This window comes from Melitaea cinxia, chromosome 17, assembly GCF_905220565.1.
Source record: "Melitaea cinxia chromosome 17, ilMelCinx1.1, whole genome shotgun sequence".
NCBI classification, from domain to species: Eukaryota; Metazoa; Arthropoda; class Insecta; order Lepidoptera; family Nymphalidae; genus Melitaea; species Melitaea cinxia.
In genome coordinates this window covers 5,109,973-5,127,882 of record NC_059410.1, presented here as the reverse complement: position 1 = coordinate 5,127,882, position 17,910 = coordinate 5,109,973, and the positions used below count along the sequence as shown (strand labels likewise).

At 32.7% G+C, this 17,910-nt stretch overlaps 2 protein-coding genes across 2 annotated transcripts in view; one reads left to right on the top strand and one right to left on the bottom strand.

Moving 5' to 3' along the window:
- The first annotated feature begins 375 nt into the window (after positions 1–375).
- On the top strand, positions 376–12,330 carry LOC123661577 (ankyrin repeat and LEM domain-containing protein 1-like). Its single transcript, XM_045596529.1, has 7 exons — positions 376–452; positions 540–701; positions 941–1,173; positions 7,111–7,876; positions 9,086–9,306; positions 11,003–11,260; positions 11,801–12,330. The coding sequence occupies exons 1-7, from the start codon at positions 391–393 to the stop codon at positions 12,160–12,162; spliced, it is 2,064 nt and encodes a 687-aa protein (XP_045452485.1). The 5' UTR covers positions 376–390; the 3' UTR covers positions 12,163–12,330.
- A 2,809-nt stretch (positions 12,331–15,139) lies between these two features.
- LOC123661591 (zinc finger protein 608-like) overlaps positions 15,140–17,910 on the bottom strand; it is an 80,749-nt gene continuing 77,978 nt past the window's right edge. Inside the window, exons 9-10 of the mRNA XM_045596542.1 lie at positions 15,627–16,086; positions 15,140–15,201 (exon numbers count right to left, since the gene is read on the bottom strand). Of these exons, the coding sequence (XP_045452498.1) occupies positions 15,140–15,201; positions 15,627–16,086 (522 nt within the window). The remainder of the gene's footprint in view (positions 15,202–15,626; positions 16,087–17,910) is intronic.

Below are 17,910 nucleotides of genomic sequence, written 5' to 3'. Positions count from 1 at the left end.
TTAAATATTGTATTGCTTAAATGTGATAAAAAATAATCAGAAAATAATTTTTAGTAAATTCTAATTTTCTAACTGGAAAGGAACGTACATGCTTGAAACGGAACGAAGTGAACTTCTACAAACATAAACAAAGAATCGTCTCGCGTGACTGACGTTAATTTAAAAACTCACAAAAAACAAACGAAAATGTGAGCACAGTGTTTTCGATAAAAGTTAATTATTATGGGTGGGTTATTGTATCAGATATCCTAACTACAAAAGATTATAAACGACATTCAGTTTCGTAATCTAAAAATAAAAGTGATAGCGCGACAGGAAATCCCGCAGGAAATGAAGACATACAAGTCGCGAGCTCGCAGACTTTTAATTTAGTTTCCATTTGCGAAAATCATGGGTACGACGTATAAAGAGTTGTTTAAACTTTATGACTTAATTCAAAGTGGAGATGCACGGTATTTATTATCACTTTTATTATAATAGTAAGAAAAAAAAAATTGTGAGAGGTTTATTAATTTTTAATTTTTCCTATAATCGTGCAGATCAGTGGAGCGTTTTTTGAATGACAATACAGTGGATTTAAATATCATTTTACCATGTAAAGGTATTGGAGTGTTACATTTAGCAGTTGGTATAGAACCTGTAGATAAATCCAAGAAATGTACAGAAATTATTTTGAAACACGGCGGGGATCCAAATTTAAGGTAAAAATAAAATTATTAAAAATAGAATCAATATTGTTAGTTTACTTAAAAGCAATTAATTAAATTAAAAATTGTCTTAATAAATTTAAGACATTTATTATTCGTTTTCTTATTGAAAAAAGAGTCATTATAATCAGTTTACCCAGTAAAAAGTTATGATAACAAATAAATAAAAAATACATCTTTTTATAAAGAACCAAACCAAATTATATGTTATTGATATAATGAAATATTTTTAGCAATGATGATGGTGTAACTCCTGTCCACATAGCGGCAATATGGGGTAAAGTGGACAACATGAAGTTGCTATTGGGCTGCGGTGGTGACCCGTCTAGATGTGACCTGGACGGTATTTCAGCTTTCGACTACGCTGTACGAGAACAGCAATGGGAGGTTTACGAATATCTTCATAATGTCGTAAATGAAACCGATGACTCCATTGGATCTCAATGTGCATACACATTAGACTTAGGTAAGTTAATTTCTATAAAATTCGTTGTCTACATTTTTTTTAATTTTGAAATTTCACAATATTAATCATATCTATAATTTACAATCCACTATTATTTTTGCATGTTATTATATTTTACATAGATTTATATTATTATGACATGATTGCATAACAGGAAAATGTAAATAATAAAATATTGTGCAACATCCCATATGCTTAAAAACAAGTTATTGCAATACGCTCAATGTGAATTTAATTTTTTACAATCTTATATGATATTTGTTTTAAAAAGATTTTAGTAAGCTTTTTTTTTAAATTGATTTTCCCAATAGTTTCATGATAAAAGCTTATTTTAAAATTTACTATTGTGTATTAACTGGTTTCTTGTTTAAATTAGATTCATTTTTTTTTTATTTATTTATTATTTTATTATTTATTATTTATTTTTGGTTAAAAATAATAGTAGTTTAAGAAATTAAATTCTATTATATTTTTGAAATTGCCAAGTTGGTATTTTTAGTTCTTATGTAATGGAAAAAACGTTGAATCATTAAAAAATAAGGAAAAGGATATTCTGAACATTTAAATTCAATATTTTTCCGGTTACCAAATAAGAAATTTTTTAAACTAATTATTCTAGAAATCCCAAGTTCTAGAAGTCCCTAAATAAGAAAAGCATAAAAAAAAACTAATAATTCGTATAAAAGTGAATATATTATCGTAATTGTAGTTATAAATATAAAATGCAGTTCCTTTGTTATTTTGTTTTTGTCGAAAATACTGTTATGTAAGATTAAGAAAAACGCCGTATTTTTATAAATCTAAGTGAAATCGGGCGTCGTGTTTACGCAGCTGTACAAAATACCATTTTCGTAATAATCGTAGGAGTTGATACATGCTATAAAGGTTAGATCGGAATTTGATGCAGATGAACCCGTGGGTCTCAATAGTTAATTTTATTGCTTGTACGCCTACATTTATGGTTTAGCTTTTCTAAAAATAATAATGTTAGACGGAAGCTATTAATCTTTATTAAATGTAGGTAACATTAATGCAATCGTTTTTTAATTTCACTGACTGCTATTTGCGTTTACGTAGTTATTTTCATATTATCCCATATGTTATGCTATCAATGGAAATTAATTTTAAACGTTTTTGCAACACTTTTCATTTATTTTTTTCTCGTATCGTAACGTAATGTTATATAGCCTATTGTCTTAATTTCATTTAATTTACTCTTTATTGTACACATAAAAAGAAGTTTACAATTTATAAAACAATTCACAAAAAGAAATGTACAACACGCGGTCTTATCGCTAAACAGCGATCTCTTCCAGACAACCAGCCTGGAGGAGATAATGTGAAAAAAGCGGAAAAGGTGTACAGAATTAAAATGGAAGAAAACCAAATATACAAACATACACATATTTTAAACTATGTTAATTGTCTTCTTCGACAAATGAGCTATCCAGCTCTAAAATAATTTTACAATACAAATAAATATTTCAAGCTATTAGGGCGTTAAATCAAACGAATTCTGCAGCTTTATACACAAAAAAAAAAGTTTAAATATTACAATTCAACACAGATAAAAACAACAAAAGAAAGCTTAACGGAGGAAGTAATTAAAAAAAAATTAATTACGATCTCTGTACACGTAACACGTACATACTTCTAAAGTTCATTGAGATTAAGTAGACACTTGAACTGGACACATTCACAAAACTAAGTAATTTAACCTATAACCTACAGATAGTCATTGAATCCGAGCGAACTAGTCATATCTTTTAAGTAAATTACCGTGATCCCAATACCGAGAGCAGCTGTCGCAAGCTGCATCTCACACATTGCGGGCAGGTTTATAACTCTCATTAGCTTTCAGCTGGCTTCTTTAATGTATTAAACATTTAATTATATATTTTTATGAGATAATTATCGTACTTATGTCTTTTTTCGTGTATTATTAATTAGCTGTGCGCTGAATTTAAAAATTGGTTCGAAAATATTATGTAGCTTATAACCTTCCTCGGGAAATGGATCCAACAGAAAAATATTTTTTGGTTTCGATCAAAAAAAAAATGAATAAATAAACAAACACACTACTGAGCTTTATAATATAAGTATATTATCGCATCCAAACATTGTTATTATTATTATTAATTAATCGATGCGTAATAGTATAAAAATAATTAGTAATATTTGTGTTTTGTCCTTGGTCTCCAACCGTGCCCTCACGGTTGTTATCGTGTACACGTGATAATAATCGCTACTCCTAATAGGAAAAAAAATATTCTACGCCTATCCGCAGTGAAGTCGAGTGGCACACTAAACCCCAACCCTTCTATATGAAGAGGTCTTTGCCCTGTTGGAACAGTATTTTTAATACATTTGATAAAAAGCACGATAGTTTAGATCGAAATTTCATGTAGCTCTTTTTCAATTAGATTTATTAATCTCTAACATGGATGTGGTTCCTAAAAATCTTAGGAACTGTAGGGGACAGGGGCATGCTATCGTATCTAGATAAAGAAAATTTTCTTAGTAACAAAACGAAATTAGTTTAATCAAGTAATTAAGTACTATAAAAAATACAAATGAATCGCTAAATGTCTTACTTAGCGCGCAACTCGAAAACGCCTTGACCAATTCGGTCAACTTTTTCCTTTGAATTTTTCTAATACTTCCTAGAAGGCTCTTACGAAATGAAACGATAAGAAAATTGCACCGAAAATTGGATTTTTGAAGATAACTTATACTTCTTTTCGCGCGTTAGGGAAAAATTATGAGGTAAATTTTTATTTAATAAATTTTTAATACCGACACCCTGAAGTTAGCTAGTCAACGAAGAAGAAGTTAGCAACGTGAAGTTAGCTAGCCAATGAAGTACCTATAACTTCCACGTGCGTACATACACACACTTTTTTTTTTAATTGTAACTATTATCGTAACTATTATTGTAACTTCACACGTTTGATAGGTCACAAGGCAAAAGCATTTCTGTCGGGTCATCTAGTTATCAAATTAAAAGTATCACTTAAAATTCATTTATGAACTCGTAAAGCATGGATATTGCTTAGCAATCAAATTATAATAATCAAAACACGTGATTTTGCGAACCTTTTTTGGGTAGATTAAATGGAAAATGAAATATTTTGATTAATATACGGTTATGTTTCAATAAAGAAATACCAAAATAGGAAAATATATTTTAAATAATTAAATCGTCACGTTGGCGATAAGATTTATTATATATTTAATTTTTAACCCACGCTCGTGCTTCTCAGAAATAACGATAAAATCGTGCTACCACGTTTTTAACGTGCAGACAAACTAGCCGACTTTATTTTATTACAGACTAGCGACCCGCCCCGGTTTCGCACGGGTGCAATGCTGATACTAAATATACTACAGAATGTCTTTATTTATAGTGTGAATCTAACTTATGACATGGTTAATAACATAATAACAACAACATTCAAATATGCGTCGTTAGATTACACGTTGTTACAGAATGCCTTGAAGAAATAAAGGTTCACTGCTCGTTCCTCGTAGGTGATAGCGTGATAATATGTATCATATATGTTGACCCGACTTCTTAATAATATTCGTGCCAAATTTGAAGTAAATCCATGCAGTACTTTTTGAGTTTATCCCGGACATACATACCAGACAAACAGCCAAAAATTCTAAAAACTATATATTTTTGGCTTCGTTATCGATTGTACTCGTAGATCACATCCCAAGTATTCTTTAAAAAAAATATTCAATGTACAGTTTTGACTTTCCTACCATTTTAATATATGTATAGACCATGACTCATGTCACATAAAGAACCTTAAATGTTAATGGTACTTTAGGTTCCGTGGAAGAAAACATGAAAACATGGCTGTTTAATTGTATATATATTTTTTTAAATTATTAGATGCTAGATTATTTAAATAAAAATGAATGTTGCTATGCGCATAACTCGAGAATGGCTTGACCGATTCGGCTAATTTATTTTTTGTATGTTCCTTAAAGCCCACGGAAGGTGTTCCTTAAAGCCACGGATAAAAAAATCGAAGTCTGCCCGGGTAGTTAGTATACTAATAATGATTTGCACGGAACATGTATAATATTCTTTCTGCTTGTGATTAAAAGAAGCTAGGCAACAGATATCCTTTGGATAAATTTGCGTAAAAAAAAAAAAAAAAAACAAATCAGACGGGGACCAGATTTGTTCACCTAATAAAATGTTATTTATTTGTATTAATACACACGATTAATGAACTAACGATAAGCTCCCGAGCACGAACAGGCATCGAAAATAATTTTACACATTAAATCTTCGTACTTTTTTACAATTTCTCTGTTACCTACGATTTTGTCCTCGAAACCTTTCCAAATATAGCTTATTCAAATTTTAGTTTTTATTAAGACGTCATGTCAATTAAAATGAAACTATTCCTAAAAGGAGATATACCCATTTTGCCTACTTATAATATCAAGTAAGTGGATAAAATAAACCATTCAAAATGCTATGTTACTGTATTCCAACGTCCAATACTTCAGTGAAAACAAGATAATAGCTCTAGTCTAAATCCACTTGCGAGGTAACTATTTTCCTACTCCTAAAGGGCCTGTTACAGACGCCGTTATAAGTGATCCGATAATCTTGTAGAACAATTTACTGATACGAGTGTACCTTCTGATAGATTTATAAACTAGCTTCGTCCCCGGACTCGCATGCTTAGAATTAGTTGTGTTTTTTGAAGTAGAAAGGAAAGTTGTTTGGGAATAAAAATATATTCAACTAGCTTTTACCCGCGTCTCCTCTCGCATTTTTAATATAAAGTATCCTATATTACTTCTAATGCCTCCAAGAATATGTGTACAAAGTTCCATGATGATCGGTTAAGTAGTTTTCGCGTGAAAGCGTAACAAACAAACTTACATTCAAATTTATAATATTAGTAGGGATTTCAAAGTTCTTTGTAACCATAAATCATTCCATTCGGGGTATTTTATAAATTCTTTATGGTTCATGCTTGTACAATATAAAATAAAATAAATATGTAACATGTAGTCATGTACGTTACTTACGTTATTCATACTAGTAGATTTGTCTACAAAAGTCTTGGTTGCGATTTAACTGCAGTAAATAGACGGACTATGTATCAAAATGAAACCTACACGAGATTTTGAGTTAGACTTTTAAGATTGGAACTGACAAAAGCGTCCTATTTTATGCAGAAGATTTTACGCGATGCCGAAACAAAAATACAAATAAAAACAGTTTTTTTTTAAAATTCCATGCTTAAATTCGACATATCGCCATAAAAGACATCCGATGGTTACAATTTTATTATGTTAAAAGATTTATATCAGAATAACAATAGGGATAGAGAGGGCTTTGTATGCTCCATGAAGCAAAGCAGGACGCCATGAAACCACAAGGATCCATCAATATTTCAATGCACATTATTACAATACACGTAGAGGTACATTGTGGCCATCGAACCGCGACCATTAGCTTTAGAAACAGGTTTCTCGTTGCTCTCGATATTTAGAAATGAACCGTGTAGCTCTAATCCGAAGTAAATTGAAGAACAATGCTTTACTTTTATGAAATACAAGTTAGTTCACACGATTTCTCCGGCTCATATTTAATTTTGAGTATATTATTTCTGTTAAAGGTTTTTTGTAACGATGGATTTTAAATATAAAATAGAAATAGAGAGATAGAGTAATAGAAACAAAGTACTAATTCTAAAAACAATACATCTATCTCTATACAAAATTTAAGAAAATTTGCTTCAACATGAGGACATTACAACAAACAAAAAAGTTTCTTTATTGCCTAGTAAAAAGCTTTTTTTTACATTTAGTAAATCTATTAAAAATTATAAAAACTATACTTAATATAATTGTACACAGTAAAGAATTAAAATTAAATATTGCTATAAATATTATTTTTAGAACGAATAAGGGTGACTACAGACCAGGTCGTCGCTGAATACGAGCCCGTCGAAGAAAACAAATTGAATGACGCATCCGTTCCGAGAAAATCAGAAATGATAAGAGATTGGTTTGACAAGAATAGTTTAGTTATTAACAAATTATACCCAACAATACTTGGGGAAACGTTTTTTGTTGAAAATGAGTCTGAACCGTGGAGACACACAGACACACATATCCTTAACAATGCACAAGACAATTTAGATGAGACGAGTAACACCTTTAGGACGTGTTTATCAAAAAAAAGCGAAGTGGAGTTAAGCGGAATAAACCCTTTAGAACTAACTTTAGATAAAAGTAGAGTATGCTCTTGCACAAATGATTCAATACGAAGAGGAACCATTTATGAAAACTTCTCTCTCCCCGGTTCACCTAACAGTATCATTCATAAGAACTACAACAATAAAACTAGTTTAAAGAAATGCAAGATTCACTCGAGCAACTACGAAATGAAATCATCTCAACAATCTGTATTGACTGAGGACTCTGATGTAGATAGAGTGTTAGCTGTTGCTCAGAATAAGACTAATGAGTGGTTGTCAACCTGTAGTGACGTATCTGTGGATATCAAAGCTGGTAATACTAGGAGATCATCAGCAAGCAGCGGTGTAAGTAGTAGCTACTCTGGGAGTATATTACTGGCAAGCATACAAGAGGAATACAGGTATGAAGACAAAGAGGAGGATGTTGCACTCCTTGAAAGAAGACTACTCGTTTCATCTGTTGTGTGAGTGTATATATTTATTAATTATATTTTTTACCTTATAATATTTTAGAAATATGCATTTTTTACCCTTAAAACGGCAAATCACGAACTAAACATTATTCTTATTTGAAAAATGAATAAAATGAAAGAAATCATTCGCAAAGTAGGTTTTTTTAATATCCTATAAAATGTACAATACTGCTTACTCAATAATTGACTGACGACGCATTATTAGCACAGCGGTCACAGCACTGGCTGTTGCGCTGGCGGTCGCGGGTTTTTACGAGTTTAATATATTTTGTTATTATTTCACTAAAACGAAAATTACATCATCATTTATATTTTATTATTGCCTTTAGAACAGGGACGGCATCTTTCTTCGTCTTTGTTTAGCAATCATATCATATCAAAAAAATATTCCAACGTAGAAAAAAAGAAGAAAAAAAGTTAGTGGGCGACGACCCCGCATTTTTCGCACTTTCGACTATAAACTTTAAGTAAACAATTATTTTTAAACGTTTCGGTGTTTAGTGCAAAAGCTTATCAAGATCAACAAAACAATAAGAGCAAAATTGTTGTACATGCTACAGTGTTCAAAACCCAAAACGACACATCACTAGCAATTTCAAAGAACATTATTTTGATATTAACTGCATCTTTGTAGAAATTATTCTTTATAGTGTGATCAGCAATGCCCTTTATTTCGGACACTTTAAAGATTGTCTTAATTTCTTAAATATCACAGTGTCCCTAAAAAATAACACGAAATATTTCTCATTTTCAATTTGAATAATTAATTAATGTGAAAAACGATAGCATGTTAATAAAATAAAAGAAGTCCCTTTTGTTTTAAATGCCAGCTGACCAAAACAGTGATAACTATTTAATACTTAATTTTGCAATAAATAAAGCTACGCCGATTATCGTGAAATCATCAATATTCAAATGACTTAATCTTACTATTGCGATAAGTGTACTTTAAAAATTGAGTGTTAAAAGACTAGATGTATAAGAAATTCTACCTCATAATTCTTTAAATATCTAATTCGGATAATGTTTTGAGAGCAGGCAATTATAAATTATAAAGTTGTAGTACAAAACGGACAATTCTCTTTAAGAGTTAAGCAAGCCAATTAATTAGTTACTATAACTAAATACTTTTTATACAAAGTTGTCTTTTCAATTGAGATCTTCGTGTACTCAAAACTTAATTGCTGTATATTGGTACAGGCTTCCAGTCGAAGAAACCGCTGATAGTCCAGATCAGACAATACTATCAGTGGCATCCTCTTTACCAACCTCAATGGAGTATGACAATAACACCCTAAGAGCCGAACTCGTTCGTCTAGGCTTCAAACCAGGCCCTATACAAGAAAACACAAAAACATTATATTTGAAAAAACTTCAGGCTTTAAAAAAGAATCCAATTATTGCTCAACATGAAAACAAAAGTAAGTATATCAAATTATTATTATATTATCATGTATTATCAACTTTTAAAGTTAAGTAAATAAGTAATAATAAAGTAATAATTAAGTGGCAAATTAATGTTTACTTCAATAATGAAACTTTTCCACATAATTATATATTTTTAAATTACTAAAATAATATATCAATAAGCACTATATTTTAAGATTTAAAAGATAGACATTTGGATATTAATTTGTATTTTTTGTGTCGAACAGTCTTTTTTTAACCGACTTCAAAAAAGGAGGAGGTTACTCAATTCTTAATACATTTTTTTACTTGTGCTTTTCCCATATTAATGAAAATAGTTTATATATACTTCAAATATTTTAAGTGACAATAGATGCCATTAAAGATACTTATAATTGCAATGTCATAATATTTACAATTTTTAGGGTTAATTTTTTATATTATTTAATTTTCAAGTAATGTTAAATACATTATGATATTGGATAAATTCTCTAGAGTATTCTCAACGAATCTCTTAAGCAAAGGTTAGCCAAATGAATAACAAAATTTTCCAAGTTATGTTTCTTAAAATAATTGTGTTTGCTCGCAAACGAAAAAAAAAACCGACTTCAATTACATCGACGACTAATACAACGTAGATCGACGAAAAAATAGTCAAGTAACAACGCATTATCAAAGATTACTCAAAAAGTAGTTATCAGATCTCGATGAAATTTAAATGAGACCACATGATAAACATCGGCTTTCGATTAAATTAAAAATCATTAAAATCGGTACACCTAATAAAAAGTTATTGCGGATTTTCAAGAAGTTCCCTCGATTTGTCTGGGATCCCATCATCAGATCCTGGATTCCTTATCATGGTACTAAACTAGGGATATCTTCTTTCCAAAAAAAAAAGAATTATCATTATCGGTACACCTAGTAAAAAGTTATTGCGGATTTTCAAGAGTTTCCCTCGATTTCTCTAGGATCCCATCATCAGATCCTGGTTTCCTTATCATGGTACTAAACTTGGGATATCTCCTTTCCAACAAAAAAAGAATTATCAAAATCGGTACATCCAGTAGAAAGTTATGCGGTATAATACAACGTAGGTCGACGAAAAAAGCGTCAAGTAAAAACGCATTATTAGATATAGCTCGAAAAGTAGTTGTTAGATCTCAAATAAATTTAAATGGGATCAATTGGCACACACCACTTTTCGATTTAAAGAAAATTTGTCGAAATCGCTCCACCCAGTCAAAAGTTCTGATGTAACATACATAAAAAAAAAAACAGTCGAATTGAGAACCTCCTCCTTTTTTGGAAGTCGGTTAAAAATATTAAGTTTCCGTTATTCTAGTAATTAGAATTTTGAGTTTAAGTTCAGCTTATCCAATATCTAAATAACAAGGTTTTATTTTTTTCGATAATTTACAGCTTATTATAACTATATCTAATACTGAATAGAATACTAAAGAACTAAAAATAAACTACCACATATTGATTCAATATAGGTAGAAGTAAAAAGATTAATATCCTCATAACTAAACGGTAATGATGATAATGATGATGATGATTAACGGGCCATTTTCGGCAACTCGAACTAAACAGTAATTTTGTAATGTTTTTCGTCTCACTATGTTATGGATGATCAGTAGTAACTAGATTAAACAGAAATCTTGTTTTTCTCTCAGAGATTAATACCAATTTCTTTTTTAATTTAAGCATATAGCGTGGAACTCGAAAAATCCCTCCGCAGTGATACTTGGATACAAAATCTGTCTCCATACACGGACTTAGAAAACATAGTTAAGGCGGATTTTGCGAAACAAGACAAGAAATGGAGGGAAGGAAATGCAAAAACTTCATTCACATATCTTCTCCTTGACCCGAGGGTTACAGCCAACTTACCTGCCAAGGGACAGCAAAATCCTTACATGTCTTGGAGTACTTTTATAAATTCTATATTTTACGTTGGAAAGGGTAAGTGGTATTTGTTACTATATTTATTATCATTATTTTTTATCCACAATGTTGTTTCGACAAAAAAGTACATAGTTGTATATATATATGAAAAGTACATAAATTGTGTTTAGTAGTAGAGCTGATAAGATTTATACGTCTAATAAGTATTCATTTAAAACAACGTTTTGTTGCTCGAGAGAGGTAAAGTTATTTTACAAGAATGTGAGAACGAGAAGCATGCGCGTAAGTTTTTGCGTATTACTTTTTAATGGAATGTGCCCGGGAACACGGCAGATGTTTGTAAATATGCAGCTGTCCCACAAGTTCATTTTATTTTCATCTTAATCATTTTAAATCTTAATATATAAAAAATAAGCACATTAAACAAAAGCCGACACAGATATACCACGAAAAAAAAAATGACATTTCACAATGAAAACAGCAGAAAACTGACTAAAGACCTGTTTCAATATTTAACATAAATGTTTAATTTACATTTCTGTTGTATGTCATGTGTTGATTCCAAATGCTTAACAAATATTAATATATTTGTTACAGGTAAACGTTCGAGGCCTTATTCACATTTGTACCAAGCTCTCAGTCTTTGGAAGAAAAACTTTAAACAATCAGGTGACAAGAAAGTTCAACATATTCTCGACATATGGTCTGACAAAGTAGGAGTTATATGTTTACACGTTTTTCAAAACGTTATTCCCGCTGAAGCCTACACATACGAAGCCGCCATGATTGATGTCATTGGATTACAAAATTTGAAAAATTTAAAAACTGGTAATTACTATGGCGTCGCTTCGTCGTGGCCCCACAGGGATCGCCGAATGTTAGGCTTGTATCTTTTATACAAAGCTATGCTTATTTTTCTCTGCGAAGGCGAGAGGCAATTGCGACCTGACGATATATAAACATATAGACTGATATTTAATTATTACTTCAAAGTATATTTATGATATTTTACTTGATTAGTATTCTTAAAAACCAAATACTATAAGTAGGGTTTGTATTCCTACAACCAGGATGATCTATGTTTTGTCAGTATATAAAACTGTCTAAGAATAAATTATTGGAAAATATGCTTTTAACTTAATTTGTGTTATAAAATCATAATAATGTGTGGTTCTAACCTTGTGTTTTTATATTTTAAGGTAGGATTAGTGTTAAAAGTTTATTTGTGATAAATTTTATTGTAAATGGTATTTATTACTCTCGTACTACAAAACTGTAAAAGCATAATTCTCAAATTCTGCAAATAATGACTCGCCCCAAGTTGATTTTTTTTTACCAACAGCAATCTTGCCAAACTATTGTATAGTACCTTCAATCCTGTAACAAATAATAGCCAAAGAAACTATGACTGTTCATAATATTCTATTTTATATTATTTTTTTCTTTCGTAAGTCTTTGTTGTCTCTGTACTTTATAATTATAATGTACAGTTATGATCAGTATTTTTTATAAAATCTAATGTATTAATATAATTTTAAGGTTTATAAACTAATTTACTAATGAATAATGAATTTTGCACTGTAATATGTTACCACATACTATCTAAATTTATTAAATTATTCTATGTTATCGATTAAGATCTCAATTTTTTTTTTGTAATTAATTTTGTACATTGTTACAATTCTTGTACAAGAACTGTCATTCTTAATTTTAACCAATTATCAATTGTTCCTAGTCAATTTACATTATGCACAATTAATTATTGCAATTCTTTATAAAATGTACATTTATTTAGGGACTAAGAAAATAAAACATTATTAAGAAATAATTTATCTTTATTATTCCTTTTTTTAACGTATCGAATTCTTTTCTAAGAAATCAAAGTTGGCTTTACTTACATCGAAAAAATACACAAAATAATATATCGATACATTATAATACAACAACGTGTTGCATACCAAATCCACTGGTACATACAAAGTAAAGAAAGCGTAATGAGCCGCGTCTTCGCGTCGATCGATATAAAATAATTATCAGTCTATCAACGCACTACTAGCGCTGTACAAAAACATTTCAGCGTGCTTTTGTAATCATATACACAAAAATAATTCTCTAAGGATTCTCTCTAACTTTCAGAAAACTTAAATAAAAACATATTCTGTTGTTTCTTATAAAAATAGAAGTTCGAATATTAATTAATCATGTCCGAATATTGTTCTTTCAAAACATACGAAAGATAAATCCGCAAATTTACATTCTATTTCCAATAATGCCCTGGATATTTTGTACATTACTCTTTGTAAATATACTTCGTGTTAAAATGTTTCATGATACAATTTCTATTTAGTGCGTTTAAATCATTACGAAAATATAATTTTAGGCTCAACTGAAGTTTGTTGAAAAAAAAGTTAAATAATTTCTTTTTGTTACTGAGAACAATGGCATTTACTACGTTAAACCATAAATCTTACAATCAATGTTTAAAATTCTTCATAGAATTTTATTTACTAAATGAAAACACTTAGGCCTCACAATTTATACAAATCTCAGTTTTAATTTCTGAAACAGGTACACGCGTACGACTAACATCGTCAAACAATACAGAGTCACTACATATAATATTTGCCACCTATGTGATACAGAGGTCCACTACTTATGTTGCAATGCATTCAATAGAGGTGCCTCTCATTCACTATTTCATAAATACACTCGGGTTATTATTTAAAATACAATAACACTTAATGTGCTGACACTAGAGCAACGATCGGTTTTAATCATCTGTTACAGGTAGGAAATATCGAAATGCAAACACAATTTACAGGACAGCCGTAATAAAACTTTCGACTGGAAGACTATTCTTTGTTTTAATCAATACAATCGTGTCCTATCACGTATTAAGTTAACACAAAATAAAGTTACTTTTATTAAAATGCAGCTCTTAACTACAGTGCAGTACAGAAAGTTATGGAAACACTAATCCCTTGTATTTGTGAATATCGGACTATGAGATTTTTTTTAAACATATTTTATTATTAAAAGCCAGACATACATACGACGCATAGCGATATTCAAAACACTCCACGATTCTATAGAATGCTCTCTACATTATAAATAGTCGTTTCTCGCTATTATCGAGACATATTACGATTTGTGCACGCTACGTCTCATATCGTTACGATGATCACATTGATGCCTTTAAACTTACACTATATTACTTAAATATCGGATAATCTTATGTTTAAAACTAGATACGATCGATTTTGTTTTGTTGGAATGCTCTTTCATAAATAAAGATCATAGTACACTGTATTCAAGATATAATTTTACGGGGCTTCAATCATCAGTACAATGCCCGGGACAATCGGAGAATTCGATGTTTTATATTACAATATTAAGAACCAATACTGGACACTAACAATAGTCATGTAATTTACATATAACTCTAATATGTACAAAACTAGTTTGTGCTTTCACTAGTTAATTACAAAACGAAAACATTTTAATGGTGGAGACAGTTAAAAGTCCAAACAATGTCCCTCCAACATTTACACCTTCATAACGAGCACAGGTAGTCCTCGAACCACAACACTTCAACTAAAACTCAGGTAACTATTAGTTCACAATCTATAACATTCAAAGCGCACATCACATCCACATTTGTAAGTTATGCGAGATCACAGTGTTTATATATGGCTACTGGCATAGAGATAAAATCGATTCACTTTAGTTCAGTTACTTAGTCTTCAATTATCTCACTAGAGTCACACTTGTCACATCCGGTCACAGTTTTCAATGTATTCTTCGACGAACGTGTCGATATCTTCAGTCGGCCGGTCTCCGGTCGGTGTCCGGACGGCCTCCGGTCGGCTCCGGCTCGAGTCGACTCGGAGGCGACCGTCGCTAGTGTCCACTCCTACTCTTAGCGTTAGCGGTTACTCATTTAGGCGGCGTCGGAAACGAGTTGACGACCGCTTGCGTACTCGCCAGTACGGCTGCCGCTGGAACACATAATCTTCTATTAAAGTCTCTTTCTGTTAGTAACTCATTATCCCGAATGACATCTTTCTATTGGGAAACGTTACACTTGCGCGGGGTTCGGCCGCTTTTCAGCCGAATGCTATCGAGCCCCTGCAACCAACGACACGTCAACATTAGCGACAGGCATTAGAAAGTCAGGGGTCAAGTGGGTCGAGAGAAAGATGTATTCGAGAAAATTGCAACAGCGGGAGGGTGATAAATAAGTAATGTACAATACTGTCTCTATAAAAATACAACTTAACCTAAAAACCTCTACGATCAGTTAATAAGAAATTATTAGTTAATAAGATGTATCTTACAAAATAATAATAATAATTGTAATATTGTAATAATAATTGTAGTGTAAAGTAGGCAGTGTGAAGAGGAGCGCGGCGCGTGCACGTACCGGGGTAGGGCGGCGGGTAGAGCGGGTAGCCGAGCCCCACGTGCGTGTGGTGGTGCGTGTGCACGTGGCGCTGCGGCGGCGGCGAGCGCGGCGCCTCCTTGGGCGGCTCGGGGCGCGGCGGCTTGCCCTGCGGCGACTTGGCGTGCTCCTGCAGCTCGTGGATCTTGTGCGGCGCGTGGCCGTGCGCGTAGCCGTACTGCGCGCCGTGGCCCGGCAGCAGCTCCAGCTTGGCGGGCGCGCCGGGCCGCGACAGGTCCTCGGGCGCGTGGTAGCGCGGCACCGTCCAGCCGCCCCCGAAGCCGCCCACGAGCATGGGGCTCAGCGGCGCGCGGTACACGGGGTCGAAGGGCAGGGCGCCGTAGTGCGGCGGCTGCATGTAGGGCGGCAGGTAGTACTGCGACGTGGGCGGCGGCGGCGGGCCCTGCGTCTCGGTCGTCGGCTTCTGGCCTTCCTGCTTCACCTGAAAGTATCGATTGTCAACGTTTTAAAACCGTACGACTCGATGGCGCGAACGCTGGATTGTTGTTGTGAACTCTGGAGAAAGCTTACGTCTAGCAGTGGACTATGATAGACTGATGACGAGTGACTAATTTGAAGGTAATGTATACTTTATACAGATATAGTTCCAAGCCGAATTCGGTGTGGCACCGAGTAAAGAATATAAAATATACGGCGACGCGTTGGCGCAACGATCACAGCGCTGGTTTGTGGCTGTTGCGCTGGCGGTTGCGGGTTCGATCCCCATACATGACAAACATTTGTATTGGCCATACAGATGTTTGCCGTGGTCTGGGTTTTTGTGCAGTCGTTGGACCGTACCTCGGAGAGCACGTTAAGACCTCAGTCCCGGTCGTTATCATGTACACCAGCCGGCCTAGCATGCATACAACGAGATATCTCTTGACGAGAGAGAGAGATAATGTCTACATCGAGTATTTTCTCGATTACCCTAACATGCGCACTACGAGAGACAAAATTCTCTTCCGAAGACTTCGCCTTGTCGAGTAGAGAAACATTATCAACCATAATCACAACTGAATATCATTCTTATTTCTTATGTCGTAAAGTTGAATTTACAAGGTTATTGACCAATTTCAAACGAGTGACACATGTTTTATTTAACAATGTTCTCGGCCTTTTGTCTAAGATAAAAAGTGTATATCTAATTTAAAAAATCTAATAAGGAAAATAAAACGGCGTAAGTAAATGAATTTAATTATATACGTAAAACAATATGCTCGTGTTGTGCTTTATATCTTGTCGCACATTAGATAATTGTAATTCTATCACGCATTTTTTTTTTTTTAATTTTTAAAATTTTTTGAACTTTTGAATTATTTTTTTTTTGATTATTGATTTTACTTTTATTCTATTTAATTTTATTTTTAGTTATTGATTTTTTTAATATAATTTTGTTTTGTTTTTTATTCTGAATGTTGTCTTGTCTTGTTGTACTAACCCAATATGGACTTATACTTTGGTCTGAAATAAAGTATTATTATTATTATTTAGAATAAGAAGCAACAGGGCGCAAATACGTTTTTTGTGTCATTATATGGCACACTTCACTCGACTTTTCGCATTTCCCGCTCTTCGTATACTGAAATTATATAATTATAATAGGTAAACGCCATGGTATACAAAAAATAGGCACCCGGTTTTATTTATTTTTTATTTATCGTCTTTCTCGTCGATAATATTGAAGACGAGAAGTTTCTCTTCCTAAAACGACAAAATTCGACAAAATTACGATGTCATGTTAGCTTCCGTAGAGATAAATATCACAGATCACTAAAATTTAATGATTATCTCTTCTTGACGTAACGAGAAGAGTATCGCGTGCACGCATGTTAGCTACTGTAGACATAGAGAGATAATACGAGAAAAGGGGTAGACAAAATTTTGTCGTGGCGCGCATGCTAGGCCTGCTGATAGCGATTGTTACTCATAGTAGGCAATATATCCGCCAACCCGTTGGAGCAGCGTGGTGAATTAAGCTCTGATCCTTCTCCTACATGGAGAAAGAGGCCTATGCCCAGCTGTGGGATATAACAGGCTGAAGCGTAAATAATATAAAATATAAGTCGAAAATATATTATTTTTACTTTTACTCAATTCGTTCATTTCATGAATGTCGGCGAACCAGGCGGGGTTAGAGGGAAATAATACTTGCCACTATTACACAGAAATGTTTACCTGACCTAACAATATTTTTTTAAGATATGCAACAAGACGCTAAACGAAGCGACAAAATTAACGACAGTGAAGGGAACAGGGGGTTACC